At 43.1% G+C, this 19,036-nt stretch overlaps 1 protein-coding gene and 1 non-coding gene across 2 annotated transcripts in view; one reads left to right on the forward strand and one right to left on the reverse strand.

Annotated features, from left to right (window-relative positions):
* Window positions 1-19,036, reverse strand: part of LOC110088354 (uncharacterized) — a 90,991-nt gene that overhangs the window by 52,256 nt on the left and 19,699 nt on the right. Inside the window, exon 2 of the mRNA XM_073001044.2 lies at window positions 17,712-17,781. Coding sequence (XP_072857145.2) covers window positions 17,712-17,781 — 70 coding nt within the window. The remainder of the gene's footprint in view (window positions 1-17,711; window positions 17,782-19,036) is intronic.
* Window positions 6,555-6,710, forward strand: LOC140707963 (U1 spliceosomal RNA). Its single transcript, XR_012088090.1, has one exon. It is a non-coding gene; the product is annotated as a U1 spliceosomal RNA (small nuclear RNA).

Consider the following 19,036-nt stretch of genomic DNA (forward strand, 5'->3'; position numbering starts at 1 on the left):
TGGTTCATGTGAATGCCCTAAAACCCTACTACAGAGGGGAACAGAGGGTTTTATTCGCGATAAAAGCAGCTGAGAGTGAGGAAGCTGAATTACCCTTCTGGGAGGGTAGAGGGGAAGTAAAATACAACCCAGAGGAGGTAAAGATCAGTCCTGCACTCACCCAAGACCAGCAGCAAGAACTAAAAATGCTGCTTAGTAAATATCAGCAGGTGTTTTCCAACAAGCCGGGGATAGTGAAGGGAGTGATGCATCGGATCCACACAGGGGATGCACCCCCGCAGGCAGTATCCCCATACCGAGTAACGGGACCCTATAGGGACAAGGTGCGGAAGGAGCTGGACGAAATGCTGAGGGAGAACATAATCGTCCCCTCTTCTAGTCCTTGGTCCTCTCCGATAGTCCTTGTGGACAAGCCTGATGGGAGCATTAGGTTTTGTGTTGATTACAGGAAATTAAACCGTGTAACCACTCCTGATGCCTACCCAATGCCCAGGCTAGACAACCTGATTGAAACCATAGGGGGTTGTCGGTTCATCTCATCATTGGACCTGGTAAAGGGATATTGGCAATTAAGAATTGATCCCAGGGATCAAGAAAAAACTGCCTTTTGCAGCCCTTTTGGTCTCTATGAGTTTCGAGTCCTGAGCTTTGGTCTCAGAAATGCACCAGCCACATTCCAAAGGCTGATGGACCAGACCTTGGCAGGGCTCAGTGACTTTACAGTGGCCTACATTGACGACATAGGGATCTTCAGTAATACCTGGGAAGATCACCTGATACACCTGGAGTTAGTGCTGCAGAGGTTAAGTGCAGCAGGGCTAACAGTAAAGGCCAGCAAGTGTCAGCTGGGTAGCCCAGAAATCAAATACTTGGGTCACATGGTAGGGGGAGGAGTGATAAAACCCCTGGAGGCCAAAATAGAAGCTGTTCGTGATTGGCCTAGACCCACCACCAAGAAAAAAGTCAAATCATTTCTTGGGTTGGTGGGCTACTACAGAAAGTTCATCCCGAAGTTTAGCGAGATTGCGGCTCCGCTGACCGATCTGACGAGGAAGAAGGCTGATGACCGCATCCCGTGGACCAGCGACTGTGAGGCGGCGTTCCAGAGGTTGAAGGAGGCGTTGATCAACTATCCTGTCCTGCGTGCTCCAGACTTCGACCGGGAGTTCATCATCTACACCGATGCGTCTAACAGTGGGGTAGGAGCAGTTCTTTGCCAGGAGGATGAGAATGGTGACCAGCATCCAGTGTCCTACCTGAGTAGGAAGCTTCAAAAAGGTGAGAGACATTTGGCAACCGTGGAGAAGGAGTGTTTGGCCATAGTCTACGCGATCCAGAAGGCCAAGCCTTACATCTGGGGAAGACATTTTATTCTGTGTACTGACCATTCACCATTGCAATGGTTAAAGACAATGAAAACCCACAATAGCAAACTTATGAGGTGGGCTTTAAACCTACAGGACTATGACTTTGAAGTGAAGGTGGTCAGAGGGTCAGTGAACTGTGTTGCTGACGCCTTATCAAGAAGACCTGAAGAATGAAGACGGCGAAAGAAACATGGACTATGTGTATATAATGATGACAAAAAGTAAAATGTACCTGGTTTTTGAATTGGTTTGTATGAATAAAGGTAAATTGATGTAATGTATATGGTAAATGTTTAAATGCATATTTGCTATGGTTTAACTTAGAATGTGAGTAAGTATAATATGGTATGTATAACTGTTGTTGTATATTTTATTCAGGTTGTTTTTTTGGTGAAAAGCACGTTAGCTTTCCCCCTACAAAACAACTTATAAAGAGGGGAGGTGTTACATACAGCACTGATGTTACCTGTCTATCATGGGTTTGGAGGGAAAGTTCCATCCTATGGAGAGTGGAAGGCGGGACATCAGGAGGAGGGGCTGTACTGTATAAATATGTGAAGCCTGTGTGGTAAGACACACTAGGGGAGACACTGGGATGGGACGAAGCAGCAGCTGGGAAGAAGAAGCTGTTGTGGGAGTCTGTGTGTCAGACAGGGTACTACTGTGTGTCAGAGTACCAACCTGATAGGTTCAGGTGTCTGTGGGTTAGCCAGAACTGATAGGTTCAGGGTCTGTGCTTTAAGTTAAGGGTTCTGGGTGAACCAAACTGTGTGTATGTATGAGTGAACTAAGCCACGTTACTTTATGTTATTCACCTGATTGTTTTATTTTTCCCTGTGTGTATTTAAAATAAACCTTATTCGTTTTATTGTTTAAAAATCCATCCCTGGTCTGTGTGACTTCTTATAGGGAATGGTTGGTGGCAGCTTAGTGTAACTGTGTGACATATCCCAGTAGGTCTGGGTTTGTCACAGGCAGAGGCAGAGAAACTAGAAGGGTAGGGTGAGTCAAAGTCTAGTGAGTTCAAACAGAGACAGAGTTTGGAGAAAGAGTTTGGAGGTTTGAGGCACAGAGAGAGTGTTTAAGGAGTGATTAGTCAGAGTGTGACTTGTATTAATTAAGATAGAAGAGGTAACAATGCACAGACTCCTCTTTTGTTTTTTCTAATCCTCTTGACAATAATTTCTATCTCCACCAGAGGGCTACACCAGACTTTTTCCTTTTGATGCTATTCCAGAAACAGATGCAAGCTTAATCTATTCAAAGGGAGGTCCGTACATTCCAGCTGCACTAAGATTGTTTCAGGCCAAATCCCTTAGTCAGCTCCTGTATGGGGCACAATTGGGCCCTTATTCTTCATTTATCCAGCTAGAAGTAGTTCAATCCAAATTCGTGAGGGCTATCTTACAAGTTTCAAGAGTGGTATCCAATGCACCCCTTAGGCCTGAAGTGGGCTACCTGAAGGTTGAAGCCAGAGCTTGGCTGGCCATTTTTAACTTTTGCCTAAAACTAACTTTTCAACCAATAGGACTGACTTGACTGGTATTACAGGATAACCATCAGTCACCTTGGAAGAGAGCAATATACCATTAAAATCAACAGATGCGGCTATTCAGTAGAAAGTATCCAACAAATGGGATATGTTAAGACCAAGAATAATCTTACACAGAATATTATTGAGACAGAAAGGCAGCAGGAACTTGGTATTATCAGAAATAGGTTTACACTTGACAACGCACTGCTTCCACCCAAACTGGCAAAATATCTCTACTTACCCTTACCACCTAAACGACGCAAAGATCTTACTCTGGCCCGCTTCAATGCGCTTCCGTCAGCAGTCCAGGAAGGGAAGTATAACAACACCTGTTACACTCAGCGTTTATGCCCCTGTAACTCTGGTGAGATAGAATCTATCTCCCATGTGTTACTTCATTGTGCTTTTTATTCTGACATTCGAGAAATCCTTGTTAACTCTTACATAAGGGCATTTCCTGGACGATCAGAGGCACATTACACACTGCTCTTGCTGACAGGGTGATACCCTGGCAGATATACTCAGCTAAACCAAAATTCAGATATGCTGACAAAAGTAGCTAAATTCTGTGCTGCTGCAATCAAAATCCGTGAAGGAAAGGTTCCACCTAAAGCGCAGCTATAGTATCCGTAAATTGGTGTATACCAATTTGATATAATGATCAAAGGGGTCTATGAGCTTCAAAGTAACAATTTTGTCAACTGCAATAGCCCATAGATAAGGTCTATGATAGGGAGGAAGGAGATATTTAGTAAAATGTAAGAATGTAGTTTTATATGTGTGTATAGATGTTTTTAGTGTTTTAAGTGTTTTTAATGTTTTTAAGATTGTTTTTATGTCACCTAATTTAAATAATGTACCTTACTTTTGCTGGTCAATGACCGTAATAAAACATTTGAAACATTTTAATAGAAGAGGTTAAAGTAAAATACCGAAGCTTTGTGTAACTTTAAGAACATACTTACCAACTATATTTCCTATGAAAAACTGAGGTCAATTCAGTTGTTGTTTAGTTGCTGTGCAGTGTCCCACTCTTTGTGACCCCATGGCCTAGAGCACACCAGGCCCTCCTGTCTTCCACTGCCTCCCAAAGTTGGGTCAAATTCATGTTGGTAGCTTCGATACTGTCCAACCATCTCATCCTCTGTCGTCCCCTTTTCCACACTTCCCCAGCATCAGCAGCTCCCTGACCTTCAGTTCAGCCATTTATTAATCTTGAGTTGCAGCCAAGTTGCTTTGCTTAATTTCACAGGCCCTTGGTGGATCCCAGCTCAGTGTGTGAGACCTTATTGTTGAAAGGATGAGCTGGCATTGCAACTTGCAGAACCCCATTCCAGATTTTCGCCCAGTGATGATCCTATAGTGAGACCCAGACCAGATGGCAGCACACCACAAATGCCCAGCCAGACCTAAGGGAACTCAACCAATGCTAAAGTCTCTAAGTTCTGATGTGCAGCATAATCTCAGGCATCAGAACATCCCAGAGACTCCTGAAACATTCCTTGCTGTAACTGTCTCCCAACTAAATGCCAATTCTCTGATGATGCTCCTATGCTGTTTCCTCATTCTTGGAACTGCTCCAGTAGGTGTTGCAGAGGCTCAAGAAGATCTCCATGGCCATCTGCAATTTAACATCTGGGAAAAGTTGGCAGAAATCGCAAATGTTTCTCACTTTTGCCTGCAGGAACTTGCTTAATTTCTGTCTGTAAGGAACCATGTGACATTGCCAATGATACATCATTGGGGCACTGGTTTAATGCTACTCTTGTTAAGTACTCCATTTCTCATGGATGGGGGCAAATAACATGAATGCTACCCATTGATGCTTTCTCTCTTTATACTCCTTTTGTAGTAACTAATAAAAATACCACTTGCACCAGAATAGTTAAGTGTTCCTCTGACAGATGCATTACAACACCAAAAGCCACACTGAACAGCTCACATGTAGTAAACATCTCCTACAATTGGGCACACATAATACTGCCACCAGGCTAGTTTTCTTACATGTGGTCACATTCCAGCCAATCTGTCAGACACACAATGCTGCTTACATAGATTACCGTATTTTTTGCTCCATAAGACGCACCTGACCTTAAGACGCACATAATTTTTAGAGGAGGAAAACAGGGAAAATATATTCTGAACCCAATAGTATAATAAAATATTTAATAAACTATAACAGAATAACATTTGAATCATGTAAAGTGAACAGCAGTCAACAGTGGCATTAAGAGCCATTACCACTGTCATTAACAAATGGAGAGATTTAAAGGTTTGTGTACTCTTGTTTATGTACCATAAATTTTAGCAAAGTAGATATAGACCATTATCAGCCAGTGATAAGACTTATACCACTCTACCTATATTTTACATTTCCTTTCATCCACCTCCTCCCCATGCTTATAGAAATGAATCAATGACAGATGAGATTGTTGTGCTACTATGCCCAGCTACAGCTCAAGCCTATATCAAGTTAGAAATGGTTTGTCTGATTTGGCACTGCATTAAGATGTCCCTTTCAGTTGTGTGGAGGTTAAATAGTGGAATTAAACTATTTAACAGCTGGTTTTCCTTATTTACTTTAGGTTATGCAAAAGAACAGCAACACAAAGCTTAACCTGATCCCATTCACCAGCAGTAGCACATGCTCAGCATAAGACCAAATCTCCATTTTCTGACATAATTGAACATTTATAGCATGCAAGGCACAACAGGTTAGGCCACAGAAAGCCATGAACAATGTTCTTGATGAGCCAAAAAAACTGAATACAATAGTAGCTGAAATCAGGAAGCAGGTACTGTAATCCAGTTAGAAGTCACGAGGCACAGTTAGTTTCCTTACTGCAACACCCTTTGGAAATACATTCTCTGTTAGATGCCCAGAACGAGTTGAAAAGTTTGCAAGTTGAATCCAAATTTACCATAGAAATGCATTGAAAATTAATTAATGCATTTTTATGGGGGGGGGAAGGTCAGAAACTTTAAAAAACTTAAAAGAAAGTCACTTACCAGGTACTGTAGACTGAGCCTGGCTCTTCACAGTGCCTTGGCAGACCCCAGAACAGCCAAAAAAGAGCCCCAAACAGCTAAAAGCCAGCAGACGGCAGCCATTTTGTGCTCTTCTCCGCTCCTGCTCCTTTCCCCTCCCCTCTCCCCACCTGTGGCGCTGGTCTGAATGGCTTCCCAGATAGCTTTTAAAGCAAGTACTGGTATGCATGTTTCTACACAAGCAGGTTTCAACTCAAAGGGAGCACCTTTTCACCCAAGCACTAACCCCAAACAAACAGCTTTTAAACTAAATTTTACATTTTAAAATGACAATACCAGGCAGTCCCGGGTCTCTCTCCCAGCTCTCTAACTGCTTGGACTAGCAAGGAAGCAGATAAGCAGCCTCTTCACTAACTGAAAGTTTGAATTTCCCAGCTTTTCCTGCCTTCCCCGCATTAGGTATGCTAATATCTGTGCACTGGAGGATTGTGGGAGGAACATCCAGCCCCTGATGGGGGTCCTGTGGGGCACCCCAAAACACTGAGTAGCTCTCTTGGCCTCTTTCGGGAGTGGGCCTGTTCTGATCAGGAGGTGCAGCCGGGGGGGTCACCATGCCTTTGGCAGACAGGGCACAGAAAGGGGCACAAGGTTCAGGGGCCATTCCAACTCATACCTGGCAGGGGGAGATACCATGATCATCAAAGTGGTTTTCCCAGGGTGAGGCTTATCTATTGCACTTTGGATGTGCTGACCCCTGTGATTTCCCCAAATGTGGGAAAATCAACTGCCTAAGTGGGGGACTATGTTTGTAGTTTCCCCTGGTTTTTCTAGAATTAATCTTTCCCCTTTGGTCCTTGGCTATTTTCACTGCCTGCTGCCCTAGGCCTGTTGGCCTTGCTGGTTTTCCAGGTGGGCTCTGTGATGAGATGGGTTATGTGGTTGAGATCTTGTACTGAAGATGGGGTATGTAGTATGGAATAATGTAAAAGGGATTCCATATTGGTTCTCTGCATAGATGATTCCTGCAATGCTAACAAAGTATCTGCTAGTAGGAGGATGGGAGAATGCTTTTCTGTAGGCCTGAGAAGAACATTCCATGATAAGATAGATGGACTTTGTTGTGACGTATTGCAAACCCAAATAACATCTGTTACCCATGGGAAAGGAATGGAGCAGAAAAACAGGACTGTTTACCCAACGTCGTACCGTGACTGGATGACACCGTGAGAAGAAGATAAGCAATATGCCAGCTAAGCTTGAAAAAGGAACTTTTGCCTATGGACAATGATGAGGAAGTAGGGTACAATATGGCTTAGTTTGATCAGATAATATGGATTAGTTTTTTGAGAGATGTGGTTATTAGCTGTAGTAAAATTAATAGAATAGGATATTTCTTTTACAGGATTTTTCTTTTTACAGGATAATGATGTACTTGGGACTTTTACACTTATTTGGATTATTTTCTTCATTTTGCTTTTCCTAATGGATTACCTTTTTAGATTATAGGGGAGGCATCTGCCTTTTTTCCTTCTTAACCCGTTTTTACTTGTTTTGTTAGATTTTTGGAACTTTTAGCTATTTTTAATACTTTTATATTTTTCATGGATTCTTTACTCCATTACAATTTTGTAAATAACTTGAAAAATGATTCTTGGCTTGCTTATGCTTGAACTGACTATTTCTTTATGGAATTTTCTATTTTCTTTAATAAAATGATGATTATAAAAATCAATTGGTCTCTTGAACAGTAAACCTGTCATAGGTCATCCATGATGGTATTGCCTCAGCCAAATTTTACTTAATGAGTCCTTACCTGTGGAGCTTGGTATGTCCAAGGACTACAAAACCCACATGGTTTTCTATCTGAAATACCCTAAGGTACAAGAGTGTTCTTATTAGGACAGACTTGTGAGAGGGGGTTGTGCACAGGACTTGCTGAGATCCAGGACTCTCTCAGCACCAATAGGCAGACTCCTAATTACTCTCTGTCCGCTGTCCAGGTGTCCTCTAGGGCAGTGGTCCCCAACCTTGGGCCTCCAGATGTTCTTGGACTTCAACTCCCAGAAATCCTAGCCAGTAGAGGTGGTAGTGAAGGCTTCTGGGAGTTGTAGTCCAAGAACATCTGGAGGCCCAAGGTTGGGGACCACTGCTCTAGGGGACTCTTGGTCGTTACATGGTGGCAGCAGTGGGATGAACCGTGTGCTGGATTTTGTAGTACCTTCAGAATGACCATTTTTGTTCTTTCTTACAGCTTGCGTGGTTCTGATCCACAAGCTAAGTTTTGGTAGCGTGGTTTGCCATTTCCACTATGGCAGAGGGACACAGATGCTTTAAAAGTGATGTGTAGCCTCGTGCTGACCAGGCCTGTGTGCAGCAGCTTTTTAGGAAGCACTGCCTGCAGCAGCTTTTCAGGAAGCACTGTTTACAAGGATTAGATATTATGGCTGTGGCTTTGTGTGGTAGAATCTGGGGTGCTCTTTTAAGAAAGAGGTCCCCGGAAGACAGGTAAACTGTTAAGGGTCCCTCTAGGGGACCCTTGGTCGTTACAGGCTCCAGGAAAAAGATCCTGGAAAGCCAGCAGTGCAGAATGATGAGGTCCAAACAGCAAGCAGTCTCTGGTGCCAGTTCAGAGGCCTTCCAGCATGGCAGTGGGAGGCTTCTGGGTGATGGTGGTTGAACTCTTTTTTACTGTATTCGCTCCACAAGACACACATACTTTCTTCACCACTATTTGGGGGGAATGTGTGTCTTATGGAGCGAAAAATATGGGAGCAATCAACTTAATGCAACATTCTGCTTTGCAGAACTCCTTAACTCGGCTGAGCCAGGAAAGCTTATCTCTTGATAGTACCTGTACTGGTAAAGTTACTCTGTTATCCAAAGCAGAATATGTTTCACCGGCTACATCACTCATTGGTGTTCCTGGTCTCGCTGTCCATAACACTCATACTCTCACAAACCTTGCACGCACCTCAGCTAAGACCATTAACCATACTTCCACTGCTATTTCCCTGCTGAATCAGGAACAACGTCAACTGCGTAATGCTATTTTAGACAACTGCACAGCATTGGATTACCTCATGTTGTGCAATCATATTGGTGGTGAATCTTTTAATAATCTCTGTTGCTTCAATTTATCTGATATCAATCATGCAGTGAACAATCAGCTTGCTCAGCTGAGACAGCTTGCCAATGACACACAGCAAGACATACTTCCTTCCTGGTGGGGCAGCTGATGGTCATGGCTGCCCAACTTCGGATGGCTGCACAATGTATTGATATATGCAATTATGATTTTCGCACTCCTTGTACTTTGCTGTTTTATTCAATGCATTCCAACCTTTTTTCCAGTAATTACTCCACCTTCTGGCCTTCGTAGAAAGGACCTATATGTAATCCGTAAGCATATTAAAAATACACACACACACACACACAGTGGTGCCTCGCTTAACGATTGCCTCATTAAACGACGAAACCGCTTCACGACGTTTTTGCAATCACAAAATGATGGTATAAATAGGGTTTTTTCGCTTTGCGATGATCGGTTCCCTGCTTCGGGAACTGATTCTTTGCAAAATGATGGTTCTTTAACAGCTGATCGGCGGTTTCAAAATGGCCACCAGGTAATTAAAATGGCTCCCCGCTGTGTTTAGGGATGGATTCCCCGCTTTACAAGCAGCAAAAATGGCCGCCCCTATGGAGGATCTTCGCTGGACAGTGAGTTTTCAGCCCACTGGAACACATTGAACCGGTTTCAATGCATTTCAATGGGCTTTTTCATTTTGCAAGACGATGTTTTCATAAGACATCGATTTTCACGGAACAAATTAACATCGTCTTGCCAGGCACCACTGTACCTTTAATTAATAAAAAAGAAAAGGGAAATGTGGGGGAATGCCCCTCCTCAAAGTTTCTAAGCTGTTGGCTGAACCTACAGTAGTAGAGCAAACTCTCACAGCTGCTTCTGGGAGGGACAGCTACCCATTCTTCTTCTTTCTCATAGGTGATAGAGAGCTTGCTTAATTGCCTTTCCTTGGGCCAATCATAATGGCATTGTGTAACCATTGTCCTATCTGAACTCTGTCAACTATCTGTATACTGTACTGTCAACTATCTGTGAACTTGTAAGGTTAATAAACACAGTCCTCTTGGGGGCGGGACAGGGTAGTCTTGATCTTCTCCTTCTAAGACTAGTCGCCCATCAGGAGCACTGCTGGCAGACATCCATCCTTGTGTGTGGCTGATTTCTTTAACTTCTCTTAGACTATTTGCTATCCTAATTACTTGTGACTACATAGACTATCAGCCTGCTCATTTCGTGACTCCAACACTACCTGTGTGCACATCTGCTTTCATTTGCATGCCTGCTTACTCGCATTCTTGCTTTCTTTCACACACACTTGTTCTCTCTCTCCCCCCGTTTACTCTCTTGCTCTTTACTGTACACATTTTATTTATTTATTTATTTATTTATTTATTTATTTATTTATTTATTTATTCATTCATTCATTCATTCATTCATTCATTCATTTATTCATTTATTCATTCAATTTAGTTATTCAATTTTCACTCACAGATGTGCCCACACCCACTCCTTCTCTCTTGAATGCACCCATTCTTGCATTCCTGCTTTCTCACACATGCACACTTTCACCATGGCTGTCTTTCACCATCTCACCTGCTACCATTCTTTCTCTCTCCCTGCTGTCTCTCTTCTCCAGAGCTAATTTTTCCTACTTAGTTTCTCCCTTCCTTCAACCTACTTCATCAAGAAAGCTAGTAGGAGGTAGCAGAATAACACGCAACACCTATGTGACTCTTCTTCCTTATCTTTCACCCCCCCCACCATTTGTTCTTATTCCATTGAAAAGCTGTACAGTAGGACCCCATCCCAATTTGTAGGGGATAGATTCCAAGCCCTCCAGTGGATATCTGAAACCATGGATGGCAGTGAACTGAGACTGAGAGGAGGAAGCAAGTGTCTGTGGACATGAACACTGCGGACTGGGTCACAGCAGCAGTGACTGGATAACTGAATCTGCGGACACTGACTCCACAGATTCAGGGGTCCTACTTTAAATTACTGCTATGGCCTTTACATGCCAAAAAGTGACTTTACTCCACCTTGTTACTGCACAATGATATTCTGATTAGCAAGCTAACTAGGTGTGAGCCAGATAGCACAAATATCAGATGGACACAGAGTTGGTTACAGAACAGTACTGAGAGAGTGCTTATCAATGGCTCCTTCTCAAACTGGGAGGAGGTAGCAAGTGGGGTACCACAAGGACCAGTCCTGGGCCTGGTGTTCAACATTTTTTTAATGATTTGGATGAGGAAATGCAGGGAATACTCATCAAATTTGCAGATCGGTGGAATAGATCCAACAAATTTCAAAACGAACTTGACAGGCTTCAGCACTGGGCTGAAAACAACAGAATGAAATTCAACAGAAGAAAGTTCTACAACTAGGAGAAAAAAACACATGCATATTTACAAGATGGGGGATACTTGGCTCAGTAATACCATGAGTGAGAAGGATCTTGGAATTGCAGATCAAAAACTGAATATGAGCCAATGGAGTGGTGTGGTTGGAAAAAGGCAAATGCTGTTTTAGGATGGATTAACAAAAGTGTAGTCTCCAAATCCTATGAGGTACTAGTCCCACTCTATTCGGCATTGGTTAGGCCTCATCTAGGATACTGTGTCCAGTTCTGGACAGCACACTTTAAGAAGGATGCCAACAATTTGGACCAAGCTCAGAGGAAGGCAACGATGATCAGGTGACTGGAAACCAAACCCTTTGAGAAAAGACTGAAAGAAATGGGCATTTTAGCCTTGAAAAAAAGAAGACTGAGGGAAGGTATGATAGCACTTTTCAAATACTTGAAACGCTGTCATACAGAGGAGCAGGATCTGTTCCTGATCGTTCCAGAGTGCAGGACACACAATAATGGGCTCAAGCTACAAAAGTCAGATTTAGGATGAATATCAAGAAAAATGTCTTAACTGTTAGAGCAGTATGACAATGGAGTCATTGTGGTGCTGAGGTGGTGAGGCATTCAAGATAAAATTGGACAATAATCTGTCAGATCTACTTTGATTTGAATTCCTGCGCTGAGGAGTGTGGTTGGAATTGATGGCCTTATAGGCCACTTCAAACTCAATCATTCTATGAGCCTATGACAATATAATGTGACTGAAAAACAAACTACCTTCTTGAAACAAGAACTACAAAGTACTTTTGGGAACATAACAGACAAGCAGTAAAAGTACTCCAATTCACCCATGTAAGAACAGCCTTTATAATGTGATATTCAAGCAAATATATGGAGTTGCTAAATGTCTCCCTTTTATGTGGATGAAGCCCAGTTGGTGCTTTCCGTGGTAAACCAAGGATACATGGTGGATATAGTATACTTAAGACTTCAGTAAGGTATTTCATAAAGTAGACCACAACCTACTTCTATGTAAGATAGAACAAAATGGGATAGACAGTGCAAGTACCAGACGGATTTGCAGCTGGCACTCAATGTGTGGTCCTTAATGGAACCACATCTATGTGGAGGGAAGTGTGCAGTGGGCTCCCTCAAGATTCTGTCTTGGGCCGCAGTGCTCTTCTACATCTTCATAAATGACCTGGATGAGGGGATTGAAGGAGCACTCATCAAATTTGTGGATGACAAAAAGCTGAGGGGAATGTTAATACTTTGGAAGATAGACTCACCATTCAGAAGGATCTAGAACAGGGGTCTCAAACATGCGGCCCGGGGGGCATTTGCGGCCCGTCAGACTATAGTTTGTGGTCCCCGCCTTGCCTGCCCCCCCTGAAGCGCCCACGCGTCCTCTGCTGACAAGAGTAAAAACAAAAGCCTCACCTCGCTCACAGCTCTCTTGCAAGACAGTGGCTCCTGCACCCTCTATCCGGAACTGCAGCCTGGCAGCCAGCCCACCTGACTGCCAGCTGGCAGGCTGCAGTTCCGGATGGAGAGTGCAAGAGGCGCTGTCTTGCTGGCAGCCCTTTTCCCGAGCACCTGAGCTGCCAATGAGCAATGCCTGAGAGTGAAGTTCGCTCTCAGCCTGTCCTTAAAGAGCACCTCCAACAGTGCCACCAACAGCAGCTGCTGCCACCACCTCTTCCAGGGAAACGGCTCTCTGGCTCTCTTTCTCTCTCGGTACCCCCAGCACCAGCCCAGCCAACGGCCGCCTCAGCACCCAGCGGTGCTTCCTCCTCCTCCTCCTCTTCGTCCTGCTTCAGCTGCCTCAGCTCTGGAGACTGCCTGGGCTCGCCTCATAAAGTTTGCTCCTCTGTTGTGGTGGGGGTAGCTGCAGCGTCCGCCTTTTTTTAAGGAGGGGCCCTCAGAGGAAGGTTGCCGGACCTCCATGTGTATTTTTTTTCTGTGCGTGCGCACCTGCAAGCACCTGTGGGGGCGCACCCCATTCTGTTTAATTTTGCGGGTACCGATGGGGGCTTTTCTCCTTTGGCAAGGCAATTCTGTGAGGGTTTTTTTTTTTAAATTATGTCGTGCCCTCCTCCCCCCCAGCTAGGCGGTCACTGGTGCTCCCTCTCTTCTCCGCTTTTGTCCTGCTGCTGCTGCTAGTGGTGGTAGTGAAGAAGGAGCCAGAGGGTCTCATGGCTGGCGATGAGAGCTTGCACGCCCCTCCTCCTCCTCCCCAGAGCCCTAGCCGGGCAAAGGAAACTCCTGGGTGGCTTCCTCAGGCTCTTGCTCCGCTTGGAGGAAAATCTTATGTGGCCCAGCCTCACCCAGACTCTGCCTCCAGCAGCCCCCAGGTAAATTTGAGTTTGAGACCCCTGAACTAGACAGACTTGAACATTGGGCCTTATTGAATAAGATGCAGTTCAGTAGCGGGAAAAGTAAAGTCTTGCACTTAGGCAGGAGAAACCAGATGCACAGGTACAGGATAGGTACTTGTGAGAGGGATTTAGGTGTCTTGGTGGACCACTGCCTAAGGATGAGTCAGCATTGTGCTGCAGCTGCCAAGAAAGCCAATATAGTCCTAGGCTACATCAACATCTTAATGCACTGCAGTGGGTGAAACAAGGTGACACTGAGACAGCTGTGATTAACATATCAGAACAGTAAACTAGAGCAATACTCTACATTCTCCCCCTCTCCAAAGGTAATCTATGGATTCAGCCATTGCTACTCCACTTGCTTTGTGTCTCACACATTTTTAACAGGAATCACAACTATTCTGGACTTGTCCTCTGCTATACTATTTACCCTGCAAGTTGTAGCTATGGAATTTCAATTGCTCTGGCTGCAGCTTTTTCCACATTATCTACTGGTGTGTGGCATCAGTTCCTATTGGTGTAGATGGTACTAGCCTATTTTCACAAGCTAGATTCTTACAGAATCTCTTCCTTTAGCACAGTGCTTTGCAACCTTGGGTCCCACGTATTCTTAGATTACAACTTCCAGAAATTCTGGCCAACACAGCTAGTGGTGAAGGCTTTGGGGAGTTTTAGTCCAAAAAGATCTGGCATCCAAGTTTGGGAGCCACTGCTTTAGCAGATGCCATTGATCTGACTAATTGCTAGCTAGGAAAGTCATCCTGACTGGAGATGTACTGTATTGCAGGCTACAGTGAGAGTTAAAGTACAGTGGTGCCCCACATAGTGATGATAATCCATGGAGCAAAAATCGCTGCAAAGCAATTTTGTCGCTATGTGAAAATAAAAAGCCCATAGGAATGCATTAAAACCCATTTAATGCGTTCCTATGGACTTAAAACTCACCTTTAAGCGAAAATCCTCCATGCGGCAGCCATTTTCGCTGCCCGGTAAGCGAGGAATCCGGGTGAAAACAGCAGGCAGCCATTTTTTTAACGCGGCGGCCATTTTGGAACCGACGATCAGCGATGCTGGGAAATCATCGCTATGCGACCATCGGTAAGCGAAATAGCGTACTGATCATCACAAAGCGATTTGTTACCATTTAAAACATCGCAATGCGATCGCTTTTGCGATCGCAAAATCTTCATTGCTATGCGGATTCGTCGTTAAACGAAGCACTCGTTAAGCGAGGCACCACTGTAACTGAAATTAATGTACGCATCCCCAGGAGAGCCAGCAAGCTGTGGCCTAAGGCAAGCTGCATAGTCTCAGGCTGCCCCCAGGAGAAGAGAATGGCAAACCACCTCTGAGTAGTAACTATCCAGAAAACCTTGAAAAGGGATAAAAGTCAGAACAGATTTGACAAAACACAATTATTATATTAAAATCTAAATACTCCAAAGGTGATACCCAATATAGTGTACTGAATAGAGTGATGGGATAGGACTCAGGAGATCTGGTTCAAATCCCTGTTCAGCCATGGAAAATCACTGCGGGTGTGGAAATGGCAAAACCACACAAAAATCTCACTTATCTTGAAAGCCCCATTAGGGTTGCTGTAAGTTGGTCCTGACTTGATGGTTATATGAACAAAAAAACCAAAGGTGCATATCTGAGGTGACCCCTTGAGTACATAAATGGCAAAATACAGCTCCAGGACCACATGTGGCTTCCAGTTTATACTGTGAATTTGAGGGTTTGGGCCATCCCTTTTAATATCAAAGGAATCTGCCCTGGGATATATAATGCAAGGATTTATCACCAAAATTTTTATCACTAGAATTTATCCCTAGAATGTTCTCTTTTTTCCTTGCTCTCTCTCTCTGTAGGGAAACAAAATCTAATTGCAAAGGAAATAACTGTGTGGATGGGAAGGGTCGAAATCATATAGTTTCTCAGTAAGAAAGGTTTAGCATGTTTCTCCTCTCTCCACCATTTTTCTTGATAACACTGGCTCCATCGATATACCAATTCTTTCTCCAGAAGCAAAGAGATTTTCAACTTCCATCTCCTGAGCATGACTACCAACAAAGGAAATAAGAAAGCTCTTCTTTATTAAGCGCATTAGAAAGGAGACCTTATGGTGAAGAGATTATGAAGAGAAACCTGTGGCTCCCACCTGCTGATTCAAATTTTAGGAATTTGAATTTACTGGAACTTCATATTGTAAACTTGGAATCTAACTAAATTCTGATATTCTCCCAATTTCTTCTTATGAAAGGAATGTTAATTAAAAATCATTTAAAATAAGTATGCAGTTTCTTTTATTACTTCAGGAGATAAAAGGGAAACCTTTTGGTTTTTAAAAATATACCATCAAGTCAGAACTATATTTAGTTACTCAAATAGCAATAGGGTGTTTACATCCTTTGCATTCTTGGAACATGAAACTCCTGTCTGTTATAAACACTCAGCTCTGACAGAAGACATGATTTTCTTCTCAACAACTTCCTTTATCTTTCTATCACGGGGGGGGGGGGGGAGACTGACTGTTCAAAAATGGTTCCCTACTACAAAGAGAATTGCAGAGTGAACACTTGTCATATATAACATGATTTATGTATTACAGCAGAAATTTCTTTGTAAACATTTAGTATTCTGAGTTTTGGAAGGGGGCTGAGAAAGGGGGGGGGACTCAAAACAGAGCCAAGAATTATCTATCTGAAATACAAAAAAATCTCAGTCTCTTAGTTGCAATCTGATGGGGAAAAAGGATCATGTCTTATCTCTCCAGAAAGGGCTGCTTTGCCGGGAGCAATCTCTCTTAAAATGACCAGTCTATCTATCTGGTCACTCCAGCCCAGTTCCAAAAAAGAGAGTAACTCTGCTGCTAGACCAAAAAGGTCCAGATTGGACACAGATCAAGGTCAGGCTGGAGTGCTAATGCCTGTACATCATGTGATCTCCAGGAAGTAGTTTGCTCTGGACCATACCAAGTGACCTAGAATGTGAGCTATTTCCTGGTCTGATCAAGCCTTAATTCATAAACGAAACAGAAAATAATTCTGAATAGCTGGGTTAGGTATTTAAGATGCTGTGGTTGCTATTAGAGATGCTGGATTGGAAGAGAGACACTATTCTCAGGAAGCAAAGCAAAGTGTGCTGCTTATATACTGCCCAATAATGCTTAAAGGACTCTCTGGGTAGTTTACCATTTAATTATGCAGGTTACACAGCAAGCTGGGTACTCGATTTACTGACTTCAGAGGGGTGGAAGGCTGAGTGAAAGGCTGAGCGAATTTCAAGCTGGCTATCTAAAACTGAATCCAGGTTGTGAGCAGAACTTTGGCTGCAGAACTACAATTTAACCACTGCACCACGAGGAACCACAAGGAGGGGTCCCTTTTGCTTTCCTGTGTGCTCTCTCACATAAATTCTGCAGTACCTCACTGATCATCATGGATAGCAAGCTAAAGCTTCAATAAGGAACAGTTGGGTATAAGACACCCTGAACTGCCATTTGTAACTACACTTTTCTTTAATGGAGGGAGGCAAAAGAAAAATTAGCCAGTATCTTTTTACACTTTATTAGTTTCCACTGAGTAACTGAACCAGAGGATCAAACAACATACTGATTACTATCTCCATGCCTATAGATAAAATACTTATGGTACATCTAGCTTTTAAGAGTTTGTAAAAAACTGCAATAAAATTTTTAAGAGAGGCAGTGTAGTGTAGTGGACAGTGTTGGATAAGAACTCCAGAGACCATAATTCAAACCCTTTCTTGGCCATGGAAACTTGAAGTATGGTGGCAGCAGTACAAGCACTCCTTGAACATCTCACACACCTCAAAAACACAGCTGAGATTGGAAACAATATGACAGTCCATATCACACAAACACTATGAAGTAAAGAATATTGTGGTCAATGGAGTTCCACCGTAAATAATTGTACTTTAATTTTGCTGGTTGGTACTCAAACTCATACACTAGGAAATCATTATTATTACTGGCATGAATTACCTTCAAGAATCCTTTGTGTCTGATTCTGTTCACTGAGATGATTCTTTACTGGATCTCTACACTGCAGCTCCTATGTAATTAAAGAAAGAAAGCACTTTCAGGAGTGTTAATATCAAATAGCAAAATAAACATTGATACTGGCAGCAATAGTTTCTAATAAAGGATTTACTAAAGAGAAACACATGAGGAAGAATTTAGTTTAAATCAATTACTTATAAAATGCTGTTAAACTGTACATAAGAACTCTGGATGATAACCAAAACTGCACAGACTCTTCCTTATGCAATTAAATTTTCTCTTCTTAAACCTCCCCTACTCCCCCCCCATCCCATACTTGCTCTGAAAAGTCATCCTCATCATCCGGAACACATTTGGAGGAAAGAGGCTGCAGGAAAGAAGTCAAATCCATTCTGCTGTAGATGCTACCTGGATATTTATTTTATTTTATTTAACTTATATGACACCCACACTACCCAAAGGTCTCTGGGTGGATCTCTGAAAACTATTCATTAAAACATGTCAACTCAAATGTATTATTGTCTAATTGCTTACTTGTAACTGTTGTTCTTCAAGTAGTTATCTGTGGATTCACACAAATGCATCTGCACAACTACCAAGCCATATTCTGGAACATTCTCCAGTCAGTCTTTTGGCAGTTACTCAGCCCTTCCCTACCTTCACACATATATAGGTGCACCCTGATCAGCAGTCCAGGACACTGAGGGAAAGAGGGCAGGGTGCATGAATCCACAGATGACCACTCAGTGAACAACAGTTACAGCAACCAAACGTTCTTTGGGCCTCTGTGGATCACATAAATGCATACACTGCAAGATCACTTATCGGAGGAGGGAGTGTCACTGCAGAATGGTTGGGACAACAGCTCTCCCAAGTTTATTGTTCTGACTCCTGATAAATAGTACTTGGCAAAAGTTGATGGTCAAGACCAGGTGACTGCATTGCATATTTCTTGTAAAGAGATGCCACTAAGAAGTGGAGCAGATGAGTGCATACTCAACTCCCTAGGCTCATCTAGGGATGAGTGTATGGACTTGGGTAGGCCTTTTAACTGATATGTTGTGATGACAATGGGGTGCTTTCTAAAGCAGTCAATTGTCCTCCACAGACCTCCATAGCGAACAAATATGCTGATGTACAGAAAAAAGCAGTATGGGACAGGTAAAAGGCAAGTGCATACTGGACATCCAAGGTATGCAGCATATGCTCCAAAGGTGAAATAGAAGAAAGTGAGCAATGTTATATCTTGATTAAGATGGAGAGTGGGGACAATCTTAGGAAGGAAGGATGTTACTGATGTAAAAAAG

This window comes from Pogona vitticeps, chromosome 5 (assembly GCF_051106095.1).
Source record: "Pogona vitticeps strain Pit_001003342236 chromosome 5, PviZW2.1, whole genome shotgun sequence".
Classification (NCBI taxonomy): domain Eukaryota; kingdom Metazoa; phylum Chordata; class Lepidosauria; order Squamata; family Agamidae; genus Pogona; species Pogona vitticeps.